Genomic DNA, 14,371 nt, shown 5'->3' on the forward strand with positions numbered 1-14,371 from the left:
AGCAATTTCATTTTTTGGCCAAAATTGAAAAAAAAACCAAGGGGTTACCTTACATTTTTGATGAAATTTGGCCAAAAATGGACTTTTCTCTAAACAATGCAGAAATTCCTTTAGAGGTAAGAGAAGCACCCGAAATTAAATGGGAATGTGTTCTAGGGTCCCTTAGGCATCTTTCCTGCAAGTTTAAAGCAATTTCATTTTTTGGCCAAAATTGAAAAAAAAACAAGGGGTTAGCCTTACATTTTTGATGAAATTTGGCCAAAAATGGACTTTTCTCTTAACAATGCAGAAATTCCTTTAGAGGTAAGAGAAGCACCCGAAATTAAATGGGAATGTGTTCTAGGGTCCCTTAGGCATCTTTCCTGCAAGTTTAAAGCAATTTCATTTTTTGGCCAAAATTGAAAAAAAAACAAGGGGTTAGCCTTACATTTTTGATGAAATTTGGCCAAAAATTGACTTTCTCTTAACAATGCAGAAATTCCTTTAGAGGTAAGAGAAGCACCCGAAATTAAATGGGAATGTGTTCTAGGGTCCCTTAGGCATCTTTCCTGCAAGTTTAAAGCAATTTCATTTTTTGGCCAAAATTGAAAAAAATGCAAGGGGTTAGCCTTGCATTTTTCATCAAATTTGGCCAAAAATTGACTTTTCTCTAAACAATGCAGCAATTCTTTTAGAGGTAAGAGGAGCACCCAATTTAAATGGGAATGTGTTCTAGAGTCCCTTAGGCATCTTTCCTGCAAGTTTAAAACAATTTTATTTTTTGGCCAAAATTGAAAAAAATGCAAGGGTTTAGCTTTACATTTTTCATCAGATTTGGCCAAAAATTGACATTTCTGCAAACAATGCAGAACTTCCCTTTGCGGTAAGAGGAGCATCAATCAACATTCACAAGTCAAATATTTGGAAGATTTGGGCAAAAATCATTATTTTTTTTTGAGAATTTTTTGTACATTTTTGCCTGATTTTACCACCATTTTTTTTGTTAAAATTTTGTATGAAAATGCATATCTTTCCAGAAATCGAATGGAAATGTGTTCTAGGGTCCCTTGGGCATCTTTCCTGCAAGTTTGATGCAATTTCATTTTTTGACCAAAATTGAAAAAAATGAATTTTTCATCAAATTTGGCGAAAAATTGACTTTTCTGCAAATAATGCAGAACTTCCCTTTGAGGTAAGAGGAGCATCAATCAACATTCAAAAGTCGAATATTTGGGGGGGAAATGAGAAAAAAAATAATTACAATTGCCAAAACAATTAATTTTTTTACAGATTTTACCCTGAATAAAATATAAATTACAAAACATGGAACACTGGAAAAGCAAAGACAAACCCCCAGTCGAATGAGAGAATCAAATGACGAGAACAATTTATTGTAAACTGTTATATTTACAAAGCACAATCAATATACCATAATTAATTTTTGAATTTTAGACAAAGGGTATTTACAATTGTATATTCACAGTTTAAAAAACTGAACATAATTACAATAAGATCACTTGGTTCTTAAATGATTTATCAGGAAGCTTAATTCTCACAATTTTCCAAACCAATAACAATGAATTGAAAAAAAAAAAAAAAAAAAACCCAAAACTGATTCACACTTAAATCTGTTAACCAATTATTTTGTTCTGACCTAAATGTAAATGTTTAAATTCCTTTGTAAAATAATATTACAAAATATGTGTTGGAACAGGATGGGGGAAGACATCAACAAATGTCCAATTACTGCTTGCCTAAAGCCAGTCCGTAGACATTATCGCGCAGATAAGCCAGTCCAACTTCTGCAAGCTTAATGTAAATGGAGTCCCGGTCTACATGCACCATTCGAAATCTGCACTTAAACAACAAATGGACAAATATAAAAAAGTACTGATTTGTCCTGGCAATTTCGGGGATTTCCAAACGTCTTTTTATAAACTTGCAATTACTTGCAGGAAATACAAGACTTTGTATACCGGTTACAAAGCCTATAGCTCTAGGCTAGAAATACTAGAATGTCAAGAAATACTAGAATGCCAAGTTTATACAGCACAGTCTCCTATCAACATCTTGCACTGGTTACTTTTCCTTTTAAAATTCTACACAGGCTGTGTTCCCTAAAAACATGTTTACGGTACCAACTTTCGGGATGAAATCTAGACCGTAGATCCTGTTTTGAATTTGTAAGCTTTGTGAGCTGATTGCTATTTTTTTTTTAAAGCAAACTATTTAGTTAATAGGACCACAGTTGAAATTTAAACCTATGCATGATTTGAGATAAAAAACAACCATGTGAAAGATGACAATGCAAGAGATGTTGATAGAGGGCAGCAAACATGTTACGTTTGGTGTGTGCTTCACATCGATTCAACTGCCATGCTTATCTAAATGAACTTGACTAGCTCCAAAAAAAATTAAAAAAAACTTTTTCAATATGGATAACTGATTGGGTAAAATTGAAGTTTCATTTGCACAAACACTGATTGATAATTGGGGCTCTTTTTAAATTACCATTGAAATGGTGAATAGTGTGAAATCAAACTTGAAGTGCAGATATCTGATATTGCCTTTGATTATTAAACACTTGAAACCCCAGGCCTAACTATTCTAGCACTCATGTCCAAAAAAAAATGGGACACAAATTTGATAAAACTGATTTGGACATAAATGGAAGGTCATATTAGCTAAATGCCACAGCCAACTTGTTTCTCACATCCTATTTTGTTTGTTCTACAGCATAGTGCGTGTCAACAAATTAATTGAGCACAGCTGGAGCACCGACATGATTTTGTATTAATTGACTGTCACAACGGGCGCGTCTTTCCCACCGCTGGTGGTGACGTACTTCCTCCCCCGTCGGTTCTTGAGCTGCTCGTTGCGCACGATGTCGTGCTGAAGACGCAGCGACGGTCTCAGATTCTCCAGCTTGGGCGACTTGGAGAACTTTTGGATGTTGTGCATCTTGTCTAAGATCAGTCTGTGGTTAAGAGGGGAAAAAGGAAACATTTGGTTAAAATGATTTCTTCTTTTCTTAATGCCAGTCAGGTTAAACTGAAAACAATGGTCTGGCACCTAGAATCCTTTCTGCCATATTTGCCAGAGTTTCAATCAAGTTGTCACAAGTCAGTCACATGTCATCCAGTCTCAAGTCAAGTGAGAAGCTGTGCAATTTAACATTGATACAGGCATTTTTTGTTTGTGTCATTGTTCATCCTGTGATTTGACATGTGATTTGACATGTGAATGACATGTGATTGACATGTGAATGACATGTGATTTGACATGTGAATGACATGTGATTGACATGTGAATGACATGTGATTTGACATGTGAATGACATGTGATTGACATGTGAATGACATGTGATTGACATGTGATTGACATGTGATTGACATGTGATTGACATGTGATTGACATGTGAATGACATGTGATTGACATATAAGTGAATTGATAAACTTACTCCACATATGCCTTGACCTCTGACATGTACAGGGCATGGTCGTCAATGGGCTCTTCTGGGATCAACTGTGGTGCAACAAGCTGTTTAGGAAACAAATGATAATTTTAAGAAAGCTCTGATATTCTGCAGTTACCTTCATAGTACATGGAAGTCAAAAAAGCCAATCAATCAGTTCAATAGGTCAATACCATTTTCTGGATATTAGGCTTTTCTTTACCTTTAACTTGACCCCGACGTTGAAGCGAATGCTCTGCAGGCTGCAGTTGAAGGCCAGGTAGACTTGATCCTGAGCCATGCAGCGCACGCTGAAGACTTTATTGATGGCAAAGCAGATGGGTTGGAATGGCGGAGCGTGGACGTGGGTCACCTGGTCCTTCCATGACCACTTCTTCTTGACGGCACCCTTGCTGTCGGTGAAGACGCCACCGTACTGGTCCAGGCTCATCCTGATTGGTTGAGAGAAAGGTCAGGATTAGACTGGACAATGACATGACCTAATTAATCAAGCGAGGATCACGCAAAATTCTTGGGGCGGAATCGGGGCGAGGAATCGGTATTTTCCAAGCCTTGACTGCTGGGTCCCAGGCTCGAATCCCGCCTTGGCCAACGCGTGGATTGGATTTTTCAGTCCTGTATGTTTTTCCCTGGAATGTCAATTTCTTTTAATTCTCTGCATAAATAGCTCAAAGTTTTCAGTGGACTATCCCATGTGGGCTTAGTCCAACAGAAGTCCATCACAAGCCCTCTAGTCTTGGGTCAAGTCACAAGCTATTCAAATGAACTCTGATTATTGTATTCCTGTTACTTGAGACTGGACTTGCAGTTAAACTTGTGACTGGACTTGTGACTTGACTTGTGATTTACCTGGGACTGACTTGAATTGACTACAAGTTACAAAGCTGCCCAAGAGACAAGATGGCGCTGCCTACCTTATGTTGCCGTTGGAGTGGTAGCAAGTGGAACAGCCGTTAGGTTCAAACATGGCCAGGAGCGGGGCGTTGTTCTGTATGTCCTCGTAGACAAGGTATGCATACTGACCCTTCTCCACTGATGTTATCAAGATGGCTATGTTCCCTGAAGGGTAGCTGTGTAGATCAGGAATGGAAGCTAAGGAAATATCGGTAAAAACTGTTTAACGGAAATAGCATAATTGCAATTTGGGTGTTTTTTGTTTGATTTGTAAAGCTGAACAAATTAGAAAGGTTGATAAAATCCATCGACTGTTTACCAAACATTGTTTTTCAAATCGAAACTGAATTTGCAGTGATCAATGATCAATGATCAATGATCAAAAATATCAATGATCAATGCTGATATTGATATCTGAAGAAAAAGGAATGAAGTTTTTCTTCCACAAAGTAACAAACTTGAGATAATATAATTTGCTGATTGAAGGATACAAGACATTGCCAGTGCCGTCGGGAAACATAAGCATAAAGAGCTTGCCGTTGTCGTAGAACTTCTGGACGGTCTTAGGGTCCCGAATACCCTGCCTTGCCTGGGGAGGAAAAAAAATGTATATTAAAACAAAATATAGACATCAGCTCATAGAAAATCATAGACAATAGACCATTATCATGTTGCAGCCATCTCGATTTTTTTCCCATTCAAATAAACATAACCAAAGCGAGGCTGGAAGGAAAATTAGTCTGGTTCTTTTTGCACAAAAACCATTATCATTCAGTATTGTTATTGGATACAGGGAACATGACTGAAATAGTGGCAGCATGATAAAGGTCTATAGGCAATAATCAAACTAAGACAAACTAAGATTTGTTTGGGGGGGGGAGCCCAAAGTGTGACCCGACGAATCAAAGGGTGCGTCATACCTGGGACATGATAGGAGGAGGAATAACTGGTTCCGGTTGGAAGACTACCGGTGGACCACCATCATCATCCTTAGGGGTTGGAGGTCGGACTGTCCATCCCTCGTCCAGGCACTTCTGAGAGGACAGCTGGTAGTTGATGGTTTTCATCTGCCGTGCAACTAGAGTTTTTGGAGCAAAGTTTTGTACACATGTCAATGGACTATTTTCAAATTTTGTGTTTTGTAACGAGTTGTACGGGTCAAATATCTTCCAGTTTTTGGTTAATTGTGGGGAGTTTAAGTGGTGGGAGAGTTTTAGGTGGTGAGGGATGGGGGGGGGGTTTAACTCATCTGAAGCATTAATAGAAACAGCCCTCATGCTCTGTGGTAGTGGTTTAAGGTTGTCTTGGTTAATGGGGAACAAGGTTCTTGTGTTCTGGGCAAGACACATTACTATAATTGCCTTTCTATCCAGGGGAATAAATGGGTATCAATGAGGCTAAGAGCTCAAATTGCGCTGATCTCGGACTGCTGCAGAAAACTGGTCACATGGCCAGATTAACACGGGTAATATTATGAAGTGCTTCGAGAATTTAGTATAAAGCACTATGTAAGCACCATATTATTAGAATTTTTATTTTTAACGGTGAGGGATTTTTAGTTGGTGAGGGATTTTGGGGGAGGGTAAGGTGTAAGCATTAATAGATAAAAATCCCATGCACCTTAGTAGCAAGATGGTGTTGGTTGTGAAATATTTACATATCAAAATTTTACGAACAATCCACTGCCGTCAATCTCAATTTTTTCAATTTCTCTATTTCAGTGTAGTAATTCAAGATTTCAAGTTTTGTCTAACTTTCAGGTAGTGACCTCCAAAACAGGTTTTTATGGCAACCTGTGAATCAATTTTGGAAGAAATTAGAGTGGAAGAATCTGAAAATATTAAATTGGAATCCTTTAGACCTATTCTGTCATATATACACATATACATTCTCAAATCTCACACGCACATTTTGCAAATTCCAGCCTGGTCACAAACATGTCCTGCAAAACAAATGGCAACCACAAACACAAGAACTCTCACTCTTTTGCTTTGGTTGTGACTTGATAAAAACACGGCCAGTAAAACTGCTCAATATGCTAAATTTTAGATCATGTGAAAAACAAATCTCCCTGGTTGGAACTGATGTGAGCTAAGACTACTTATATGTAGATCAAATTTTAAACTTACTGAATTTTATACTTCAATGTTTTGTAAAATGGAAAAACGAATATTTGGTTTCACTTTCAGATACCATTTTGATTATTCCACTTTGTGTGCCTCAGAAGATCTGTATGTTTCCATTTTCCTCCTTTTTAAATTTTTCTTTTATCAAGATAAGAATACAAAAATTGTGTGTATGAAAAAAAACAAAGAAACCTGTACACAAATCTGGATGCAAAAGGCTCAAAATGATTTAAAATTCAAGCACAGAAAAGCCAAAAGCAGCTCCGAAGCAAAAAAAACATAACAATTAAAATTGCAAAGCAGATGATGGTAAAATAAACAAAAGCAAAAAACTTTCCACATGCTATTCTTGCTAAAATTAAAAAAAAAATGCTTTACAGATTCAAGAACTACAGGCAGGTAAAGGTTCCCAGAGAGAATATTGCGAAGAAACCCACAAGCCCAGCATCTTAAAGGTTATGAGCTTCATTACTCGAAGAAACACCGGTAGGACCCTCAATACAAACCAACAATGCATGTAGGATTTGACAAGGTTTCCTGCAGAAAAGGTAACCGCTACCATTGAAGCATCATGCCAACGCAGCCATGAACAATCTCTCCAAGACTTTCATCTTTTACACACACAAAACTATGTGCAACTGCACATGCGTTTAAACACTGACTGTGTGTTCTCGGGCAAGATATTTTACTACAATGACCTCTCTCCACCAAGGAGTATTCCGCTCATTTTGAGCTGCTGTAGAACACTGCTCTCATTGTGAGTTAAAGACAGCTATTATAAACTAGAGATATGAAGTTCCAAAGAAGTATCACCTTTTATTTTTGATTAAAAAATGGGTCAGAATTTACTACAGCATGTGCATGCATATGCAGCAATCAAACCAATACAGCGACACATCATATTTCTGCCATTGGAAAAAGCACTTTGGAATATAATTGCAAATAAAAAAAAAGCCAATAAAATGTAAGCACTGAATGCTATGCAATTTGTGAGCCTGTGAAGCACAAAACTCTGTGCATTGCGTGGAATTTGCGAGTGCAACTTGCCAGTGCACTATGATGCAACAGCAAAAGCTTGCAAATTAAAAAAGAGAAATTAAGCCAAATGCATGTATTTGCAGAGAAATCAGAGTACAAAACAAAATCAACCACGCTGTGATTTGGTGCGATTCATAGTTTCTAACCTCCATCCAGGATTTCTAAGCGATGGGCTGAACCAGGTCGTCGTAAAGATATAGAATGCAGAAGAAATACAATGATGGAAACAAATATATAAATCTGAAGTTAATATTATTTAAAGCTTTGTAAATATTTGCATGGTTTATAGTAAGCCTGGTTTAACAGAAATGAATGGGTCAACGTGGCAAACATGCATGAAGTTTGGGAATGAAAATAAAAACCTTGTTTTTACTTATGCAACCTTATGCATGTTTGCTGGATAAATAAAATGTCAATGGGTCATCCAAAAACAAGGTCGAAATTGCAAAGCTTGAAAAACCACCGTCTGACACAAATGCGTCGATAAACTTATTCCAGTAAATTGTTGTTTTTTTAATTGTAGATTTAATGCTCTTTCGTAAACAGTCAATCTGGTGATGAAATCTACCGTTTCCAGTTTTGCAATTTTGGCCTAAGTTTCTTCTGACCCGGCAACAAATGTGTAACCTTTTCAAAAGTACTTGCCAAAAGATTATCCCTGTTAGTCAAGTGATTCTGTATTCAAGATCTTTCTGTTATTTGTAATTCACAATTTCGTACCAAAGCTTTACTTTACCAACATAAAAACATTTTCAAAATTTGCTGGTATGCAAGTTGAGGGTTTAAACCTCTAAACTCTGTTTGGATGGAAAAAACAAAATGTAGATGTGAACTTTACATTTTATGGGTTAACTTTTTTTGGCAAGCGCTTTTGTAAAGTATCAATGTTTTGGCTGATCAGTAACACCTACCTTGCACTGTTTTGTTTTTGTTGATGTGCAATAGTTTCCAGAGGGTGGTGCATGCATTGTAGGAAAGTGAATCGCCAGAGGGAGTCAGCACAGTGCAGAGAATGGCAGCATCCGTGCATCAGCCAATAGTAAGCAGAGAATGTGAGGCGGTTATCATTAAATAAGCGGGGGTGGCATGTTGGTGGATGCAGGGAGGGGTATAAAATATACAAAAACAACAGTTAGTTATTCAATTTGAGTAAGTGCAGAACACTATTAGTTTCAAACACCGGTAATTTTAGCAAGTTTTTAAAAACACTGCAACCATAGGTTATTCCTGGGTTTTTTTGTCAAAAAAGTTAGTTGTAACAACATTTCGACCCTAACAGGATTTTTCTCCAAGACCTTTTTACATTTTTAAACATCTTGTTGGAGAATGAAAATTAAAAAAATGCGTTGGGAATTGATCAGTTTTTGAGTAATACGTTGAAAAGATACTTCTTTGTTTTGAAAAAAAAAGATGTTTCTCAATTTTTTTTAAGTACTTTGGTGACAACATTCGATAGCCAATATCGAATGAACCTTTTGTTGTGATCCAATGTTTTAAATAGAACAAAATCTGGTTGAATTAAAACACAACAAACTGAACAACTGTTAACTTGAAAGACATGCACAGCAAAATATGAAACTACATGGCTCATGCAGATGAATTTGAAAAATGAATGACAGTGAAAAAGCACTTAAGCGAAGCTACATGAATATAAACAAAAAACTGTATGGATTCTTATGAAAATTAAATCGTCCCTTTTTTTTAGTGATTGGAGTAGAGAAATGTTTGTTTTAGCTCCCATCAAAATAAAAACGTGATTACCTTGCAAAGTTTAACATTATGGGTTTGGTCAATGACACGACTATCTACACTGGACTAAATACCAAAGAAAACATATTGCTACAAAAATGCAAAAATGTTACAGCCCTTTATGATAAACGTTTGCAGAAATTGAAAGAAATGTTTGAAACATCAAACGTCTTTTCCTGAAATTGTAAATCTTTGAGAGATGACAATAGTCGCCTTCTAAAGTCTCTTGTGTATGACCTATAGATGGTTTTGTGCACAAGGTCAACCTATAACAAATTTACTGTAACATTTTGCATAGATATACCCACAACCATACCACACATACACAACGAGAGTTATAATAACATCATTAAAATCACAAGTCACATCCCAATGTCTAGTCTCAGGTCAACTGTAAAGCTAAATAAATGACCTGTAGCAGAGGCATTCCTTTGTTATTGTTCATCCCTTTTACATGTGAGATGATCCAAAATTCATGGAATTGCTTACTGCAAAAACTCACCATTCTGTGCTTACAGCACTATTAAATGTAGAAATTTTACGGTAAACCTGTAAGCACAGAATCCTTAGCTACAGGATAATCCTGTGTGCAAACTGCAAAATATCCCTCGCCAACCTGTGAAGTACGCTTGCCCGGCCTTGCCATCAGCACACAATTATCTGCTACAGTTAAAAGGGATTTTATACTATTGTAAAAAGAGCCATGAAAGTGGGACCTGACGTGTGATTTGACTTATAAATTACAACTCTCCACACAGCAAACAGCTTGACGCAAACCCCATACATACAGGCATAGAAGTTGGCCTGGTTTGCCCCCGCGGCCCTCTGTCTAGCCATCTCCCGGTCTCTCATGCGTGCGGCCGCACGTTCCTTGGCCGCCCTTCGCGCTTGTTTGCTGCCGTACGGGGCGTGGGGCTGGATGTCGATCAGTTCGTCCACGGGGTACTTGTCCTCAGGACTGTGTGTCAGGGTGAACTCTACTAGCTGCTGGTAGTCCTCGCAGCAGTAGATCTGGGAATTAGAAAAGTGTACCAATGAAAAAATGTATGGACTAGTCTTGTCAACTATTCAGAAGCAGCTTGCTATTAAGGTTAGTTGCATCGCTGATCACAATAGCTACGTATCACTATGCACAGTAGGTAGCCAGGACAAACAAGGTTCATGATGTTATGACCATTGATCGACCAGAGACATTCACATGTTGTTATAAGTGCACAGGCATAAGTTCAGTAAGGAATCAAACACTGGTTGACCAATGATCCTCAAGTGAACTTGCTCCTGGATGGGCTTTTCCAAACTTTGAAGTTTTATCATGAAAAGACTTTGGATAGGACTGACAAAAGTAACACATTTATTTTGGTGAACTCACTTCATCCGGTGTCATCGTCTGTGCCATTTCTGGCGTTGGGAAGCTCTTCAACTCCTGCTGGCAGAACTCGCAGACCCCGTTCAAGTCCTCCTCGTCCATCTCCGAGGAGTAACTGACTCTACTGCCACCGAAGCTATCAAACCGTGGGATTCTTTGCATTCCGGGCCCCGCGGATGTGTTGGTGCGATTGCTGGGGCTCTCTGGGTAAGCGGCGGCTTTGTCTGACTCGCGCTGGTACTGGATGATGCGTGGCGGGCCAATGCTTGGAATGAGGGTGTCGGTAGGCAAGGGGGCAACATCATCGTCGGAATACTGATAGCAAAAATATGACCATAAAAAGGTTAAACATTTCGCCTGAATGTATGCAATTATTTTTTTTTAATCGATTAATTATTCGTCTACAGTGTTCATCCCACAGCCTTTTGACAGAGTTTCATTTGTGACATTTAAAAGATCTTTTGACTTGAGGTTTTTTTTGGCAAATGCTCTTGTGATTTCTGAAGGATGCTTTACTTTTCACAAAATGATTGTTTACTCAAGTTGTGAGAACACAGGAAAGCAAAGTCGTTAACCAATAAAAACGGGTGGTTGGTTCGAATCCCACTGACAGCATATCCAGCAAAACTTAAAGAAGCTTTGTTCAGACAGATAAATTGCAAGCAAAGTTGAAATAACGCTCCACTGAATCAATAATTATATTTTTTTCCTACCTCTGACTCCGACTGGCTGTCCTCATTCTGGTCCTCCTCAAAGAAACTATCCGCCCGGGACTTGGACCCTCCGTTCTCGACATCAGATCCCTCGGAGTGGTAACCAACAGTGGACTGTGAACCCTTCCGATGCCTCCTCTTGCGTGGGAAGCCGCTGCTTGGGGGCGTCTTGGTCTGATCGGCTTCTTGTAGCTCAACTTCAGAGCAGAATAAGATGTGTTTCGGAAATTTTAGCTAACTGATGCAGTTTGATATTTGGGGGGGGGGGTTGGGGGATGAGGAACAAACCGATGATAATAGAGTTTTGTTGTGGATGGTCTTGTATACCTTGGATTTTGTATTATTAATTTTTATTTTTTTAATGATACTCCTTTAATACTGGTGAAAAACTGACCTTCCCCCTTTCCGGCCAGCGCAACACTCTCCAGCCAGCTCCATTCTGTCTCTGTCGCTATGGAGACGCCGATGCGCTCTGTGCCATCCGGATTCTTCCGTTTGACAACTTCCGTAATGGCTGGCGATTTGACAGAACTGCGGGTAGCCTTTTCCGGAGACTTTGTTTGGCTTCTTTGAAAAAGTAGAGATCAAGTGAACATTCATAAACTTTCAGGTGGAAAAAAACCTACCCAGCTAAGCCAGTCTTATGTTTTATGCTCATTTTTATGCTTATAAAGTTTATTCAGTTCTCTACCCCCCCCCCCTTAAAATTGAATGAGACATCAAACGAAAAAACATTCTACCCATGTTTAGATTTGGAGTTGTTTGCAGCCCGACGATAATTCAGGTGGATCTTTTGTGAGTTACAGGCTCAACAAACACAAAATAAATACTTTTTCAGAGGACTGCAAATGCCCAAAATACAAAACAAAAAAATCATTTCAGAAAAAAAAATTTTGGAAATTTTGTTTTGAGTCCTTATTGCCTATTAAAATTACATACTGTTTTAGCATACATAACGGAATCTTATCTGTTTTGTGAATAGCTTGAATTAGAAAGTGGTTAACATAAAGAAGACAAAATACCACTGGGATAAATGCAATTTGTGTGGGATCCAATAGCACAGAGTTTTGACATAGCAGGAGACCAAACCCACCTTGTGTCAGACTCGTCTTTGAAGGACACGGATCGCTCGGATCTTGTCACGCTCTCAGCTGTTTGGATGGTTCTGTCTGTGTCGTCATTGAGGCTGGTACGCTCTCGTCTGTAGCTCAGAATTCTTGGCTGGCCTGATGAGAAAAAAAATAAAGATTTATTCAGTTTAAATGGAAACAGTTTTTCAAAATACCGCAAGAGAAGAGCAACGTCAACCAAATATAATTAATCTGAACAGGTGCTTTACTTAATGCTAGGTATTCAACAAAAGTTTCTTACTTAATCTTGAGTTGGTCTCTGGCCTGTCGCCATTAGTGCTTATAGTTTTTCCATCGGTTGATGTTGAACTGCTCTTTGCATCCTGATCAACGTCCCCATCATTGTTAGCTTTCTCCCCTCCTATCGGTGGTAGAGGCTTACTGCTTCCAGTTCTTAAGGACTCTGCACTAATCCTTGGAGGGGTGTTCACTCGAGCCTGGCTGCTGGGTCGCGAGTCTGCCCTGACGGGAGAGGCCCGCCCAGTTTTGACTGGCCCAAGGGGCGAGGCAGTCCGCACCGAGTCCTGAACTGAGCGGAGAACAATGGGACTCCCAGCCGCGCTTCGCTCTGTCACTTCCTCAAAAAGACGGAGGTTTTCTACGGTGAGGCTTGAGCTGGATCGGGGGAGGGGGCTGGATGGATGTGGGATCTCTCCGATGTTGTTGCTGTCTCCGTCTTCATTGGAGCTGCCCTCGAGTTCCTGAGATGACATGGAATCTTGACAGATTATGCCATCCAGGGGAGTGTGTCCTCCACTCATTCTTCATTTGTTGGCTTAAATTAAAAAACAAAAGTTTTGAAATGTTTGTCTTAAACTAAATATTATTAAATAATAGGCCCAACAGGAAATAGGCCTAGAGTCACACTAAATTAAACACTGCACAAACAAATGCAAATTTCCAACTGGTAAAATCTGTATTTGTCTTAGATAGCAAGGCGGATGGTTTGGCGGTTTTCACTGATGGGTTGTTTATTGGTCTGTTTAATATTTCATGTATTTGCTACATTGTATCTGTGAAATTTAAAAAAAACAGAAACAAAACAAATTAAAATATTTTTAAAACAAACCAAAACTAAGTTAATTTAAATCCCCCCCCCCAAAAAAAAAACACACCTGAAATTGAAAACGGGATTGCACACTTGATCACATAATGCATGTTGAGCTCCTTGAGCAAAAGCTACCTACTTATTTTATCAAGGAAAAGATCGTCTTTGTAAACGATGAGTTTTCCACAGTGACAAAACAGTATGCAGTGCCAGTGGTGTGCATTGCATGCCACAGCACACGAATTTGTTCAATGAAAGTTTGAAACTTGAAAGTCTGAAAATTTCGGGACTCGACAAGCAAACCAAAAACTTCGCATAATGTAAGTGTGAAAGACGTCAACAACTGTACTCAAATACTCACCAATCACCCTTTGGAAGACTAAAATTGCAAAAAAAATCACGAAATTTGCGGGACTCTTTACAGCTGGCTCATCCTTTCATAATTTCATTCCATTACGACTGCAGTTTATGATCCATGTCCGCCATTACTGTTTGTCCGGTGGTGATGGTGACGATCACATGACCCAACACCGTTACGTTGATTGGTTTCTTTTCCACTGCCGACTGTTCCATTACTACCAATAGGGGGAAATACACGCATCAGGGCGGAGTGGGCGGGCCCAGAAAGTTGTTGGGGGGGGGGGGGGTGCAAGCGTTGCAAGACTCCCAATCAGTTTGATATAGCAGAAATGTTTCTGAATGCGCTAGCCCTTTTTTCGAGACCATTTTTACAAAAAAAATATGATTGGAATAAATCTGAAGCAGGTTATTAAAAATATAAACTGTCGAAATTTCAGCTCAAGTAGCTCAGTAGAAATCATACTAGGCCTACTTCTTGGAAAACTGTGAAAA

The 14,371-nt window shown here is 38.8% G+C and overlaps 1 protein-coding gene across 4 annotated transcripts; it reads right to left on the reverse strand.

Moving 5' to 3' along the window:
- Window positions 1–1,341: 1,341 nt before the first annotated feature.
- On the reverse strand, window positions 1,342–14,039 carry LOC119723397 (glutamate-rich protein 6-like). 4 transcript variants are annotated; one of them, XM_038194014.1, is made up of 14 exons: window positions 13,881–14,039; window positions 12,713–13,246; window positions 12,435–12,567; window positions 11,736–11,905; window positions 11,342–11,538; window positions 10,632–10,943; window positions 10,051–10,273; window positions 7,660–7,686; window positions 5,270–5,427; window positions 4,841–4,938; window positions 4,370–4,525; window positions 3,658–3,886; window positions 3,441–3,520; window positions 1,342–2,956 (listed from the first exon to the last, which is right to left on the reverse strand). In XM_038194014.1, the coding sequence occupies exons 2-14, from the start codon at window positions 13,230–13,232 to the stop codon at window positions 2,773–2,775; spliced, it is 2,487 nt and encodes an 828-aa protein (XP_038049942.1). In that variant the 5' UTR covers window positions 13,233–13,246; window positions 13,881–14,039; the 3' UTR covers window positions 1,342–2,772. The 4 variants fall into 4 exon arrangements, with proteins under 4 accessions (XP_038049942.1, XP_038049941.1, XP_038049943.1 ...); XM_038194013.1 differs by having other exon boundaries at window positions 11,736–11,908; window positions 13,881–14,038; XM_038194015.1 differs by lacking the exon at window positions 7,660–7,686 and adding an exon at window positions 8,425–8,430 and having other exon boundaries at window positions 11,736–11,908; window positions 13,881–14,038.
- Window positions 14,040–14,371: the final 332 nt, after the last annotated feature.

The sequence above is a fragment of the Patiria miniata genome, unplaced genomic scaffold, assembly GCF_015706575.1.
Source record: "Patiria miniata isolate m_02_andy unplaced genomic scaffold, ASM1570657v1 HiC_scaffold_17, whole genome shotgun sequence".
In the NCBI taxonomy this organism is placed as follows: domain Eukaryota; kingdom Metazoa; phylum Echinodermata; class Asteroidea; order Valvatida; family Asterinidae; genus Patiria; species Patiria miniata.

Coding starts and splice junctions, on each gene's coding strand:
- LOC119723397 (XM_038194013.1), bottom strand. CDS start 13,232: ATGAGTGGAGGACACACTCCCCTGGATGGCATAATCTGTCAAGATTCC. Junction 7,687..10,050: donor CCAGGCCAACTTCTATGCCT/GTATGTATGGGG, acceptor GACCTGGTTCAG/CCCATCGCTTAGAAATCCTG. Junction 4,939..5,269: donor CTCCTCCTATCATGTCCCAG/GTATGACGCACC, acceptor TTTCCTCCCCAG/GCAAGGCAGGGTATTCGGGA.